Source organism: Pteronotus mesoamericanus, unplaced genomic scaffold (genome assembly GCF_021234165.1).
Source record: "Pteronotus mesoamericanus isolate MK-2021 breed Mesoamerican mustached bat unplaced genomic scaffold, CSHL_Meso_final contig_657, whole genome shotgun sequence".
Classification (NCBI taxonomy): domain Eukaryota; kingdom Metazoa; phylum Chordata; class Mammalia; order Chiroptera; family Mormoopidae; genus Pteronotus; species Pteronotus mesoamericanus.
The window spans coordinates 5,081,249-5,096,822 of NW_026555229.1; the positions used below are offsets into that span (position 1 = coordinate 5,081,249).

Here is a 15,574-nt window from a genome sequence, read left to right on the forward strand (position 1 = left end):
AGACAAACCCAAATTGAGGGACATTTCATAGATTAATTTATCATTACTCTTCAAATGTGACAGAGCCCTGAAAGATGAGAAATTCTAACAGATTAGAGTAGACTAAGGAGACGTGACAGTTGAATGCAATGTGAGATCTTGGATTAACAGAAAAAGGACATTCATTAGTGGGGAAAGTGGGGAAACTGAAGTTCTTTATATTGTACCACGTTAATTCCTTAGTTCTGATAAAGGTTCTGTAGTTGTGTAAGACATTCATTCACATCAGGGAAAGTTGGGGAAAGGATATATAGGAACTCATACCTATTTTTGCAACTGTTCTGTATATCTAGATTTTTTTAATCAATTTTTTTCCTATTGTTAGTTTGAAGAAATCACTTGTGTCTTCAGACTTTTCAGGTTCAGCACACACATTTATACCATTAATTCTCAAAGAGTGTTCCTAGACTAGCAGCATCAACATCAACTGGGGACTTGTTGAAAATGCAAATTCTCATAAACTCTGGGATGGGGCCTAGCAGTCTGTGTTTTTACAAACCCTCCAGATGATTCCGATGAATGCTAAAGTTTGAGGATCATGATTTTGTACCGTCAATAAAAACTTAAGACTAAAGGGAAACATTTTTATTAATATATTGGCCAGTTAATATTTGCTTACCATAAAGTATAACCAGTTTTGTTTTTAATTGTGGTAAAATACATGTAACATGTTTGTGTTTAAAAATGTATAATTCATTGCTATTAAATACAATATATTCACATTGTTTTGTAACCATCACCACCATGTATCCCCGTAACTCTTTTCGCCTTTTGAAATGGAAACTCTGTTACCTGCTAAACAATAACTTCCCATTCTCCCCTTCTCCCAGTTCCTGGCAACTGCTATTCTACTTCTGTCCCTATGCTTTTAACTACTCTAAATATATAAGTGGAATCATACAGTATTTATCTTTCATGACAGGCTTATTTCACTTAGCATAATATCCTCAAAGTTCATTTATGTTGTAGTATATGTCACAATTTCCCTTCCTTTTTAAGGCAGAATAATATTCCATGTGTGTATTTGCTACATTTTGCTTATCCTGTACCCCATCAATGAACACTTGGGTTGCTTCCACATTTAGCTTCTATGTTACACAATATACAAGTATATCTTCAGGACTATGTATCAGCTTCTATGATACACAATACACAAGTGTATCTTCAGGACTGTTTTCAGTTCTTTGAGGTATATACCCAGAAGTAGAATTGTTGGGTCATGTGATTAATTCTATTTTTAGTTGTTTAACTACCGCCATTGTTTTCCACAATGGCTTTACCATTTTACATTTCCACTGACTGTGCGCAAGGGTTCCAGTTTCTCCATATCCTCACCAACATGTATATTCTGGTTTTTGTTGTTCCTACTGTTTTTACTAATACTCATCCTAACAGGTGTGAAGTGGTACCTTACAAGTTTTGATTCATATTGTCTAATTATTAGTGATGTTGACCAGCTTTTCATGTGCTTGTTTGGCCATTTGTATAGTCCTTTGTCCATTTTTGAGTAATTAACACCCCCACCTTCCTTACATTCAGTGAATCGCTGCTGCTCCTATACTTGTTCACAAGCACAGCAGTGGTGTTTGTGGGCTTTTACTTTCTTTGCTTTCTGCTGTCTACCTTGGCCTTCAGTACTCATAACACTGGAATTTACATATAGGATCTATTTGTGTGTTGATTTTGAGAAATAGGGCAGAATTTGAAAACTGTATATGATAGTATTTTGATATTTAAGCCTGTTTCCAAAAAATTCTCTTACAGACTTATAACAGCTGTGCCAGAATCTGCTTAAACCAAGAAACAGTATGTCTAGCAAGCACTGCTATGAAGACTGAAAATTGTGTGGCCAAAGTAAGTCATATTACTCAATGTATATTATACCACATCATAACAATTCCTTATCTAGAAACATCTTCACTCACTATTGCTGTTAAAGACTCTTCAGGATTTTATATTTAAAAAAGAATATAGCAGCCATCATTTTATCCAAAAATTAGATCACAGGTTAGATTCTCTATCTCTTCAGTTGCAACAGAATTTTTCAATTATGTATTCTGGTTACACTTTAGTCTAAATCACCTTTGTTGCTTGATACTTGTTATGGATTATCACAAATAAGTAAGATTTGTGTAAGAAAATATACAATTATTTTTATAAGTTTGTTCATGGTTTTTAAATGTAATTAAGTATAATGTATACCATTGCAAATATTATGAAATATGTTATAGAAAATAAAATTATTATATCACTATTGTGGTTTATTAAGTGGCTTAATGATAGGAATATTCCTTTTGGTAATCTTGATTTGAATGGATAAGTATATTTAAATCATGCATATGAGCTACCTCTTTCTTATGTATAAATTTGTGCCATATCTGTAGCCTAGATACAAAAAATAACCTTACATATAAGAGATCTTACAATCTAATAATCATATCAACTATGACTCAAATTTTTTAAGTATCTCAAATTAATCAGCAGCTTTGACCTAAATTCAAGTATTAGCCATTTTGATTATTCCAAAAATAAGTAAAATTCCAGTATGGGCTCTGTTTCTAGGTTTTCCTTTGCATATCTGCAGAATGAATGCCTTTAATAACTTTTTTGTCACTGTTATTTACAATGTTTCCTACTTAACTACTTTAAGTTTAATCTATTGTATTATACACCTAGGCTCTCAATTACTTACTGTTATTATTAGAGCCAGGGCTGGTATCATGTCTCCATCCTTTGCTACAAAAATCAGAGGACAGCAGTATTTTTTTAAAAGTTAATTCCTGTTTCTCTTATGTTTAGATTTTATTTAATTTATTTTTTTAGAGAAGGGAAGGGAGGGAGAAAGAGGGAGAGAGACATCAATGTGGGGTTGCCTTTCATGCGCCCCCTACTGGAGACCTGGCCTGTAACCCAGGCATGTGCCTGCCCTACACTGGGAATCAAACCAGCGACCCTTTGGTTTGCAGGCCAGTGCTCAGTCCACTGAGCCACACCAGCTAGGGCAAGATTAGCAGCAATTTTTTAATTTTTATTTCATTTCTTAAAACATGCAGTGGTTTCTTGACATGCTTTATCAACTGAAGATATATCACAGAAAATATAATCAATGGAAATGATCCATATAATGTCAGAATTTATTAAAAATTACAGTTAAAAAAAGATAGTCATTTAAGTGTCTCAAATTAGAATGTCTTAATGATTTGCTGTAAAATATGAATATTATAAATTATATATACTTCATTTTTTAGTCATTAAGTTACAACCAGAAAGTACTGATTGACCCCATTTTATATCCAGCATTTGTACATTGAGATGGGGGACCAATTATTTGGCCTTCAAAAATAATGTCTCCTTTTCAGCCATACTGCTCTCAGTTTCATCACAACTGGGTGACTTCTGGCTAAACAAGGTAAAATCTTAACATGAGCACATATCCAAGGACAGGGTGACGATTTTAATGAGTTTCATTGAGAGCTGGCCAAGTGAGCATCTGTTCCTTTTGTTTTCTCCATACTTTGTAAGCCAGGATCTCTAAGCTACGTAGTTATGTTGGTGTGTGTCTGTATGATGTGGTGGTTTTGTTTTCTTTTTCCCTCTCCCACCCTCTACTTCTGCGGTGCATGGTTAGAAATCTTCTGGCATCTGGCGCAATGGTATAATTTCTTCTATGCTCTTGGGTGAGGAGATAAGTTTGCTCATTGCTGCTGATCATTCTGTTTCCTTTACTCCCAGATGGTGACCCTCTCATCCCATTCTTGCTTATTGTAACATTATTCTGACATCTATATCCTTTCCTTGATTTCTTAAATACCCTAATTTAATAGTGATTTCTGTCATTTTCTGTTGGAACCCACCAAACTTTCTAGTTCCTTTTATTGGCCCATGTCCTATCTTCTGGTTAATTTTTTCAGAGTGGAGCCAAATAAACAGTTGATCAATGGCAAATAAAAAGCATGTAGCTGAATTTTTCTTTCCTGCAACAGCCTTCATTGAGGTACCAATAACATGGGAATAGGGAAATAATTTTCCCTTTTTCATTTACATATGTTAGTGTATCTCATGATCCTGTGCTGTTTCTGTTGGCCTCATTTATTGCCTGACCTTTGGAAGGCAATGACTTGCTAGTATCTTTGTAGGTCTGCAAGCTTGTCTCTATTTCCTGGTCTTCACCTTTAGCCCTTAACTGAATAGTTTCATCTGCTACTGTTGATATGGCTGCAGTGGTTTTTAACTTGGTACGAGTGTCTATTAATGATTCAGATTGTACTCCACAGTAGCCTGGAATGTCCAGCCATCTCCATGTGGGAGCAACTATAATATAGTGATATCAACTATTTTTGGCTCTAGTTCAAAGCAGTCAATTTTGGTTGGAGTGACTTTTGTTTGGGTGGAGATAATAAAGTATAAAACCTTACTATTGAGTACTGTTTATATGCGTTTTAAGAGAAAATTTTTAATGCCAGTTATTCCCTCAAAAGTAGCAATGTTATTATGTTGGGACCCCTACAGCTACATTGTATGTGACTCTTCATTGCCAGAAATATCTTACAATAAATGTTTTACAATAGGCCTATGCAAAGGGATCCATTAGTCTTCTTTTGAATACAAGAAAACAAAGTTGTAAGACAAACTACAGCCACCCTAAGTTAATAATAATCTTCTGAATCTCCATCTTGAAGAGTGAGGCCTAAAAAAAAGATATAAAAATTAAAATGGAGGGGGGGTCATTTTATCATCATAACTTAATCCAAGTAATATTTGGAAGTACTGAAATGTCTTTTATTTTCTCCCAAAGCTTTCCTTCTTATTAATTATAGCCCTGTATTTCATGAAATTTATGTTCAAAACATGATGAGCTTTGTATTTATTGTAGATTTAAATGGACAGTCATTATTGACTGTCAACTTAATCTTTAAAATCAATAATTACATTGTACCTAATAGTCAACCTTCATGATTTTTTTAATTGGTAAAGAAAACTAATGGGAAATGAAGAGTATTAATTCTTTGTTATTTTTAATTGACATTATTTAAATATTACTGAAAAGTTTGGTTTCAGGTTTTTCCCTAATTTACCCTTACACACACACACAGTTAAAATTGAGTTGTTTGAACATATCTACCTAGATTCCTGTCCAGGTGGGAATAAGTATTGCCTATATATTTGGAAAATAAACTACTTACGTAGTCCTTTGTAGATGTTCTGTATTATAGTAGTAGTTTGTTTGTTGTTACTGTTTTTTACTTGAGACTAATAATCTGTTTGCAACTGACTGAGACAGAAAAATGTGATGTTCCTTTCCACTCACTCCAGATTTTGATAGAAGACTTGTTTTATTTATTTCCAAAATTATATCCGCAGGAAACAAGCTGTTTAAATTCAGATTATGCTGAAGCAAAATGGTCCTGGTATGAGAAGCAACGTGCTGTTTTACGAGCACAGAGTCCCTTTTCTCATAACTGATTGATAGTAAATATTTTCCTGAAGAATTATTGCCAACCATGAACAGTGCAACTGTTTCACTTTTTTTCCGTGCTACTTGCTGTACCAGCCATTGTCGGTAATTAAGATCTACAATTCACAATGCAGACGTTTGCACTTCCTCTGGGTCTGCGCTATTTATAAGGCATTTCAGCTGTTCAGAGTTTCTTTTGAGTTTTAAACTACATGTTAACAGGCTTCTTTAATATACTGTTCCACAAGTAGCATGTCAGGTGGTCCATTCTTTGCACAGCTCCTCTTGTGGGTCTAACAATTAACTTTGTGGAGAACATACTTAGATTTAATCATATCACTGAGGCTGATGTGATTGGAAAAACTCTGGAGTGTAACGTGTTACACATTAGGCTAATCTCTGAAGTTCAGAAATAATATTTTTCCTTTCATCTTAAAATGTTTGTATGAATTTAATGAGTGTTAATGGTGGGGTGTTACAGAAAGGTTCTGAGAAATATACTAGTAGAGTGACTTTTCCAAGTTCACTTTGAAGTAATAATAGAATCAAGGCTGTTGTTATAGACAAGAGTGTGTGTGTTTATCAGATTAAGGATACAATAATACATAACCTTCTAGATGTGGGTGATACTTAGGAAAACAGACAAAGGACATCAAACTGAATCAGCAGGTTGACTGCACATTTGTTGTGTAATCAGCTTTAGGGACCCTAAGTAACATATGCCATTGGAGAGAAAAACATAAACAGGAATCCTGGTCTGTATTAAAATTGGTAAAGTTTCAACCATTTCAAGAGAGTTAATTTTTTTTTTTTAAGTCCAGACCCCAGTGAGAATTTTCATGAATTATCATGAGTTACTCTGAGTCAGAGTAACTGCTTTCACAGTCTCCTTGCTACCTGCCTTCATTGTTAAACACACAAGAGAAAGAAACAAGAAACTGAAAGTTGTTGACAAAATATGTTTAAAACTTTGCACTGAGTGGAGATCAGACTGGCTGTTTTTATGCCTGAAATCAGCTGCATTGATTCTGCACATTGGCTGCCAGCATCTTCCAGCAGAGCAGATCTGCAGGGAAAGGCAGGACACGGTTTTCAGGACTGATTTCCTGATGGCCCCTTGAATATGGCAGAGCTTATAACAAAGCCTTTCCAAGACAGTTTTATTTATCAAAACCTAAAACTTTCTGTAGTTCTTCTGAACTACAACCACAGTGTTCCTGTGAACTTTTTTTCCACCGTGAACTCTTTATGAACCTTTTTTTAGATAGCAGTGGTTCAACTGTTGGGAACCACTGACATATCTGACTGAGATGCTTCAAGATGCTAAATATCTATTCACATTTCTTTCTAGCTAGGGAACTAATAAGATTGAGTTTGTCTTTGTGGATTGATCTAGATTAGCATGAGATGAGCCCAGTCAGTGCCTTCCTCAGTGAAAAAGGAAAGGTTAGGGGAGAGAGAGGGGTGATGGAAAAAGTTCTTTATCAAGAACTGACTGCAGTATTGCCTGCTGATGCATGTCGGATCACCCGCACGGAGAGATCACATGGCTTCTCCAAAAGTCAAACGATCAATTCGCCTCGTTTTGGCTCTGTACTTAATGCACAAACAGTGCGATCTGCGGGGCTGTAATTGCATTGTTAGGGCCAAGGAACAAGCCTGTGCCTTTTCAGCAGACAGCTGGCAGGGAGAGAGGCATGTTGTTAGGAAAGAGAGAGGCAAGGCAAATAAAATTACTGCTAACGCTCAGAGATCGGCAGGAGTCCTACTTGCCTAATCTTACCGGTGGGAGCAAGCGGCTGTTGTAATCCAATTATAGCAGCATAAGCAATTTGTTAGACACTCCGCATAATGTAACAATTTCCCAATAAACTCTGACTTGTAATAACGTCGGCAAGAGTCCGCATAAATCTGCCCGAATGGTGGGGGCTGGAGCGTTCGGCTGGGGGCTTGTAATTGGCGCCATCAGCACGTTTTGCGGAGTGCAGTATGGTGCAGTCTTTTAGTGCAGGAATTTTAAGGAGAAAAGCATGGCACACGTTTCTTAGAAAAAAGAAAAGTGGCCATTAAAAGGGGAGTAGCAAGAAGGGCATACTCTTGCCTTCACATCACCTACAAATCTTAGTATAGAAGGAAAACAGGAGGAAGCCATGTTTCCTTCTCATTCCAAGGGGGGTGGGCAAGGGGGGAGCATGTGTGGATTAAATTTCTATATTTAAAATACATCAGTTTCTATTATTTATACCCTCCTTCGGCCCCCCAAAATGCTGTTCAGGCAGCATTTAGCTAGCATTTTTACAAAACATTCAGAGCCAAGCAAGCCTAGAAATACGAAGTTTAAATCTATTTTCTTCTAGAGTTTAGCTTTTCCTTTCTAACAGAAAAATACAGTTTCTTTGTGCCCAAGACACATCTTTTAAGGATATTATCTCATTGAATATCAAACCTTTCTGGAGACTTCTGTCTTCTGCTTCAAGAAACTGTCTCTTACTGAAGGGTTTCAAAACCCAGCTTGTTGTTTGCTTAGCTGGCTTTACTACACTGCTTATTTTCCAATTCTGAAATATATTGTGAATATATATGATACTAGGATTAGTAACCTTCCTTGTTGAATACTTACATTGTATAAGAATACAGTTTTTAATTTAAAACTATACCTGTATGATTATTACAAAAATAATTTTGATTCCTAAGTCATAAAATTTTTGTTTTGGAAAAATACTTGTTGTTATGTGGAGAAAATGAATTCTCCATTATTTATTGATTGATTAGCATTTGTAGTCACAGAATAGTTTCTTATTTATATGCGATATAGGATACGGAGAATACTCATAGATTGTAGTTAATAGTCAGGTTTTCATGCAACTGAAATGTGTATTTAATGTCACCTACTTTCTTATGCCAACCCAACTCTTCATTGTTGTTCATTTATGTCAAAGCCAAGCTTTTTAAATAAGAACAGAATTTTTCAAAATATCATATTGCTGTGTGTATTATTACAATAAATATTTACTTTCAGGATAAACATTTCTTTCTAAAGCAAATGCTGCCTTGTTTGACTGGAGCTGCATCAATAAACTGCAGTACCTCTAATAAAGCCACTCAGTGTCTGGGTTTAACTAATGGCTGATTTTCATGGCTTTGACAGTGAGCTGTGTGCGTTATTTTCTCCTGATATTGTAAAAATAATGAGAGCAAATTAGAACAATCAGTTTACACAGATAGCTCCTGATTGGAGGCGATGGGCAATATGGCAGCAGGTAATCCATCTTCGGGCTCCTGTCACATTAACTTCAGCAGTGTGAAAAGATCAGGTGGGGTAAGCAGAGATCCTGCCCAATCGGAACACTGAAATTAATGAGAAGAGCATTGTTCTGTGATCAACCTTTTAATTAGCAGGACTGGAAACGGAGGGAGTGATGGAGGCAGCTCCACAGCTGTAAGATGCCAGGCACAATTCCTGAAAAGGGAGAAAAAATCTAAAGGTTTTAACATCACACTTTTCTTGCCGTGTACAGGTATTTTGTTTCCACTCTAGAGTTGGTTCACAGACTAAGAAATACTGCCTCCTCCCAAGGTAGGGTCACAAATACGGTTGATGTGTTAATGATCTATAGACTATAATTCTATCGTGGGCTGTTTAGGATTTTGATTACCAGCACACTTTCTTTGGCATTGCACTCTGGGTTTTAACTTCTTAATTTTTAAAAATCAGGTAACTAGACAAATTAAATTTTGAAGAGGTCTGCCTTGCCAACCTGCCACCACTGTACTCCTCCAATTTAGTTGCAAGTGGCATGAGTTTTCTAGTTTGGAGCACTTCTGTCACCTTTTGAGTTACTTAAAATAGGAACAAAATCCAGGCAAGTAAGCTATGGCGTATTTAAATTAGGTTCCTTTCCTGATTCTTCTTATTAGGAAATCTGCTGTGTTCCCCACTCCCCCCATGCTATTGATTTCTCAGTATTGGGAGCTGTTTGTTATTTCAATTTATATAATTGAGAATCGAATATCAATGAATGGTGTTTATAGGAGGAAGGGGGAGAAATCTATGTAGTAACTGTGACTAAAGGCTGACTTATCCATTTAACATTTCAGTTATACTAAAATTGTTATCTTGTTAATCATCCTTGTAATATTGGAAAATATGGTATAAGGCTATGGAAGACATTAATGAGCCAAATTTTCTCTACCAAATCAGTTTTCTGGGCCTTGCTTTAGCAGGCTGTAACTTTGGGAAAGTATATGAGACCTTCAGGATTTGTGGTATTTTAGTCTTTATACCTTAACCTTAGTGGCTTACTGTAAAAGCAAGTAATATATTACAGGCTATGTAAAGGAATTCAGATATCTTCCAAAGATATATAAATAAATTTATTTTCTTGACATCAGTTAATTGACTTAAGCATTTATTTAAAGTATTAACATATAAAAATCAATTATCAGTACCCATCTGGAGTACAGAATTAGCCTAAAGCATAGTACAAAGTCTTCGGGTTAAGTGTAAGATGATCTTTTCTCATCATAGTTAATAAGACTTTTTCATAATATATACAACTAGTGGTAATCCTAGCCTTGCAACCCTAAGATACTGTGTTTACAGAATGTTAAGTCCCTGATGTTATACCTCAATGCATAACTCATAGAACAAAGGCACTGTACTTCCACCTCTAGTGCCCATCTCACTACTCCTCTTCCCCACAAAATCTTTAGTATATCTTTTGGAATTTTGTCAGAAGCCTGATTTTTTTTTTTTTTGTGAGCTTTTTTGAAAATATTTATTTAGACCGAAATGTATCAGTATTTTAGGATAAGTGACTTAATACTAAATAGTCTCTAAGACTTACCCCTCCATCCTTTAAGAGAATGGTGCTGCTGTGCATATTAATATTTTAAAGGCCACTTGTTAGAATTTTACATTATACTTATCTACACTCCTTAGTATGGAAGAGAGATTTTTATTCTTTAGCTTTTATGGATTTTTGTGGCTTTTCATTCTCCTCTTTCCTAGTTTGACATTTTCAGAAGCTTGGACTCGTAAGCTCTCCATGAATAAATATGTTCTTAGTTATATGGTATAAATAGATCACTTACAAAGCTTGTGAAACTCGAGCTCTCCTTTTGAACCTTTTAGTACCCATGAGCTCAGGATCCATACATGTTAAATTTCATTCTTGTGTCATGACTTCAGCTTATAAGGCAAATGAGCTGTGAATTCAAATGACTCTTCTAGTCTCTACTAAGTTTCTACAAAAAAATAAAAATAAAATTGTATTTTTCTCTTTTTCCTCATAGGAAAATTCTGGAATTCTGGAATTCCATTTTACTTAGTCATCTTGCCAATATTTGTTCTTGTTGTTAAGAGTTCTCTTCCAGTAAGATTTGTTTCATAAGATCAGTATTCAAATAGATGTCCCTTTTTTAAATCTTTCTTTTGTTTATACTAGTAATTGAAGAAATGTCTAACAGACTGAATGACCAAGAAACTCCTTCTTTGATTTCCTAACAGAGCTAGAGTTACCAAGTCACCCTAAATTTTACTAATCCTGAATCTTATCAGAAGGATTTACTTTAGAGAAATTTTTGTTAATCTAGTCCTTTGCAGTTCACCCTTATACCCTTATTTAAAGTTCTTATGTAAGAACTTTATATTATAAAGTTGTGGTTCAGTTGGATGTTGTCCTGCAAACCAAAAGATCATGGGTTTGATTCCCAGTCAGGGCACATGCCTGGGTTACAGATTGGGTCCCTGGTCAGAGCACATGCAGGAGGCAATTGATAGATATTTCTCTCTCACATTGACGATTCTCTCCTTTTTCTCCTTCCCTTCCCCTCTCTCTAGAATCAATATTTAAAAAAAAAAAAAGTTCTTAATGTATAGAACCAGTTAAATCTCTGAGGCTATTGTAATCCTTTCTAAGTCTCGCACCCCGATTGTTAGTTTGGGGATATGCTCCTATATTAGGAATTGAAAAATGTCCATTTTCTTTTTTCTGAATCTTCAGGATGGAAGACCTTTACCTTCCCCCCCTCCCCCACTTTTGTACTATTTGAAGTTTGAGGTGTAGAGAGTATATGTTAATGTTTATTGCACCTGTGTTTAGGCACTGTATTGCTAGCTATGTGATATATTTCAATCCTTACATGAACCTGATGAGACAGGTATTATCCTTATTTACAGATAAGGAACGTAGAACTTATAAAAGTTAAACCTTTTCCCAAGTTTTCACATCTCTAAGTTAATAGGGTTGTTTTGAATTCAGATCTGTCTGACTTCATAGCCCTTGTTCCATTATACTTGGTTGCCTTTCCAGTAGCATTTGGAGGTCCTGTGTACCTCTCCTACCATTATACTTGGTCTCACTCTAAGAAGCACCTATAGCTTTTTTCCATTTGATTTTTATATCCTTTTTTACATCTAGCGAAGGTTATCTCCAGCCCTTCCTCCCACTCCCTCTACTGCTTATAAAATATCTTGTTCTGATTTAATTGAGCCAAGTATTGTATTCAGAAAACTTAATTATCTCTATTCTGGGTCACCTACTCAGTAGTTCTACTGTGTAACTTTAAATGCTTAACTCAATAATTACCTACCTTATAAACATAGGCCTTAAAGGATCTAAGATGAATGATTTCATGGCTCCATGTTCCATTGTTCTACATATAAAATGAGTGGAACATTATGTTCAGGGTGGTGATTTGTGCCTTAGTAATTGTACCAGAAGTTGTTATGGAATACAGATCTCATCTTACTGTCTGTGTTATAATTTGCAGTGTAAACATACATTGGCAGTCTTTTTACTCCATAAATTTACTTTTCCTGGTTAAGCTTGGTAATAAATTTTGTTAGTTTAAAACATGTCTCTTAAGGCTTCAAAATCCAGGCTCTGATTGAACTTCAGTGAATACTTTTATAGTTTTATGCATGCTTCTAGATAGTTTGGTGATTGTGAAGACATGATGAGGGTTAAGAGTTGGACCTTGGAATCCTCTGTCTTAGACTGGAGAGAGGAGGCTTGGGACAGGAGTGAGTGATTAAGAAGAAATAGGTTCATCAAAAGCAAATTAAAACAAAAAGAAAACAAACATGAATATTAGTGTCTGTGTGTTTGTGTAAAAATCTCCGTGGATATTCTCTAATGGAAAGAGTAGAAGTTTTTGAGAGTTAAGGTTAACGTAAATTTCATGCTCAAGCTTGTAAAAATGTGTAGGGTGCACTTGCTCACGTGGAGCTCTAAAACCATGACAAACAAGAATGTTGAAATATTTCTAGAAGAATGAGCATAAATGTAATTATGTTTTATATTTTAGACACCACTTCCTTAACTTTGTATGCATTTTCTTAGAATATCTAATAGCATTAGAAATTTAATTATAAAGTTGTTGTTTTGAAACCTGGGAGCAAGCCAAAAGGGAAATATAAAGAGAAAACCATGTTTAAAAAGAGATGGTTCCTACAGTGTTAACTATGGAGTGTGTAGCGTGACTCTGTAATGGAATATCATGGCAGGGGGTATAATACTGTAAATAAGATGAATATGCCACTTGTGGATTAATGGGCAACCTAAAGAGTGGCTTTATTTACATCTATGTGTGAGGTTCATTTTTAGTTTGTGTGTTTTCTCTTATTCTTGTGATTGGAGTACTTACAAACCTGACAGTTTAATTAGGAACTTTTTAAAAAAATCAGTTTGAATTATAATGTGTGTGTGTGTAAATTTTTTGGTAGGATTAATGTAGTATCATTTTAGATTTCAAAATTGATAGGTTAAAAGAGTTTTCTTTAACTTTGTCTCTGGGTAATACTTAAGGGTTCTGAAATCAAATCCAAGGAATTTTTTTTTTTTCTTGTAAATGATAAGGAGTAAATATAGTCATCCCATGTATACAGATTACAGTAAATTCTATTTACAGTGATACAGTGTTGTGGATATGGGATGCTTTTCAAAGGTTTGGGTTACTGAGTAATGTAAACTTGAATATATCTAGCCTGAGGCACTATTGGAGTCACTATCTCAACATTATACCATGAGGACATTCAGTAAGAGTAGATTGTGAGAGCTTTATGTAACTATTATTTTTGGTCAGCTGTTTAGCTTGCTGTTGATTGTCAATTAATAGTACTATTGAGTGCTCTTGAAACTTCAGAAGTTTAAAATTTAGACTATTATTTACTCTCTGCTTTCCCTCCGTTGAAAATGTATGAAAAAGTTACCTATAAAAGCCCTTGCTACAGTGGCGCAGATAGTAGGATCATTGTCCCATACACCGAAAGGCTGAACGTTTGATTACTGGTCAGGGCACATTATCTAGGTTGTGGGTTTAATCCCTGGTCAGGGTGCATATGGGTGGCAACCAATAGATATTTCTCTCTCACATCAGTGTTTCTCTATCCCTTTCTCTCGCTCTGAAATCAGTAAACATACTATTATTTTTATTGTCATTGTTTTCCTTTTTCCTTTTTGTTTTTTTAAGTATATTTTATTGATTATGCTGTTATAGTCCCAATTTTTTTCCTTTGCCCCCCTCCTCCGGTACCTCCATTCCCACCAGCAATCTCTCCCCCTTAGTTCATGTCCATGGGTCATGCATGTAAGTTCTTTAACTTCTCCTTTTCCTATACTATTCTTAACATCCCCTTGTCTATTTTGTTCCTACCAGTTATGCTTCTTGATCCCTATGCCATTTCCCTCACCCTCCTCCTTCTCCCTCCCAGCTGATAACCCTCCAAATGATCCCCATACCTATAATTCTTTTCCTGTTCTGGTTGTTTGCTTAGTTTGTTTTGTTTTTGGTTTTTTTAAGATTCAGTTGTTGATAGTTATGAGTTTGTTGTAATTTTAATGCTCATAGTTTTGATCTTTTCTTAAATAAGTCTGTTTAGTATTTCATGTAATAATGGCTTGGTGATAATGAACTCCTTTTGCTTTACCTTGTTGGGAAGCACTTTATCTGTCCTTCCATTCTAAATGAGAGCTTTGCTGGGTAGAGAAATCTTGAATGTAGGTTCTTGCTTTTCATTACTTTGAATACTTCTTGCCAACCCCCTCCCCCCGCCCCCTTGCCTGCAAGGTTTCTTTTGGGAAATCAGCTGGCAGTCTGACAGGAACTCCTTTGTAGGTAACCCTCTGTTTTTCTCTTGAAACTTGTAAGATTCTCTCTGTATCTTTAAGCCTTGGCATTTTAATTATGATGTGTCTTGGTGTGGTTCTCTTTGGGTCCAACTTGATTGGGATTCTCTGTGCTTCCTGGACTTGCATGTCTATTTCCTTCTCCAAACTTGGGAAGTTTTCTTTCATTATTTTTTCAAATAAGTTTTCAATTTCTTGCTCTTTCTCTTCTCCTTCTGGCACCCCTATGATGTGAATGTTGAACTGTTGAAGTTGTCCCAGAGGCTGCCTATACTATCCTCATTTTGGGGGATGCTTTTTTTCTTGTTGTCCTGATTAGTTGTTTTTTGTTTCCTTATGTTCCAAATCATTGATTTGATTCTCAGCCTCATCCACTCTACTGTTGTTTCCCTGTAAATTATTCTTTATTTCAGTTATTGTATCCTACGTTTCTAACTGGATCATTTTTTTTTATTTTAATTAATTTATTTAATTTTCCGAATACATTGGTCTCTGCCTTCCCCCTACCACTTTCCCCTGTCTCCTCCCCCGTCTTCCTCCCTCAGTCCTTCCCCACTTTGGTTTTGTCCATGAGTCCTTGTTATATGTTCCTTGATTTGCATTTCTGTACTCTGAGATCTTTACTAAGTTCCTTGAGCATCCTTATAACCAATGTTTTGAACTCTGCATCTAATAGTTTGCTTATCTCCATTTCATTTAGCTCTTTATTTTTCTAGAGTTTTGATCTGTTCTTTTATTTGGGCCATGTTTCTTTGTTTCCTCATTTTGTCAGCCTCCCTGTGAATTAACGTACTATTTTTTTTTTAATTTTAAGTTACTTATAAAAGACTAATTATATGCAAGGGTAAATTAAAAGGCAGATCCTCAAATTATATATATTGAGTCTGATTGACTTATAAACAAAAAAAAATGAGGTATTTCTGAAGTATTAAAATCCAGAGATTGTGTC

General features: G+C 35.4%; 1 protein-coding gene across 4 annotated transcripts in view; it reads left to right on the forward strand.

Annotated features, from left to right (window-relative positions):
* Window positions 1-15,574, forward strand: part of BTRC (beta-transducin repeat containing E3 ubiquitin protein ligase) — a 175,488-nt gene that overhangs the window by 105,852 nt on the left and 54,062 nt on the right. For all 4 annotated transcript variants that reach the window (XM_054581387.1, XM_054581388.1, XM_054581390.1 and 1 more), the window contains one exon: window positions 1,804-1,893. In XM_054581387.1, coding sequence (XP_054437362.1) covers window positions 1,804-1,893 — 90 coding nt within the window. The remainder of the gene's footprint in view (window positions 1-1,803; window positions 1,894-15,574) is intronic.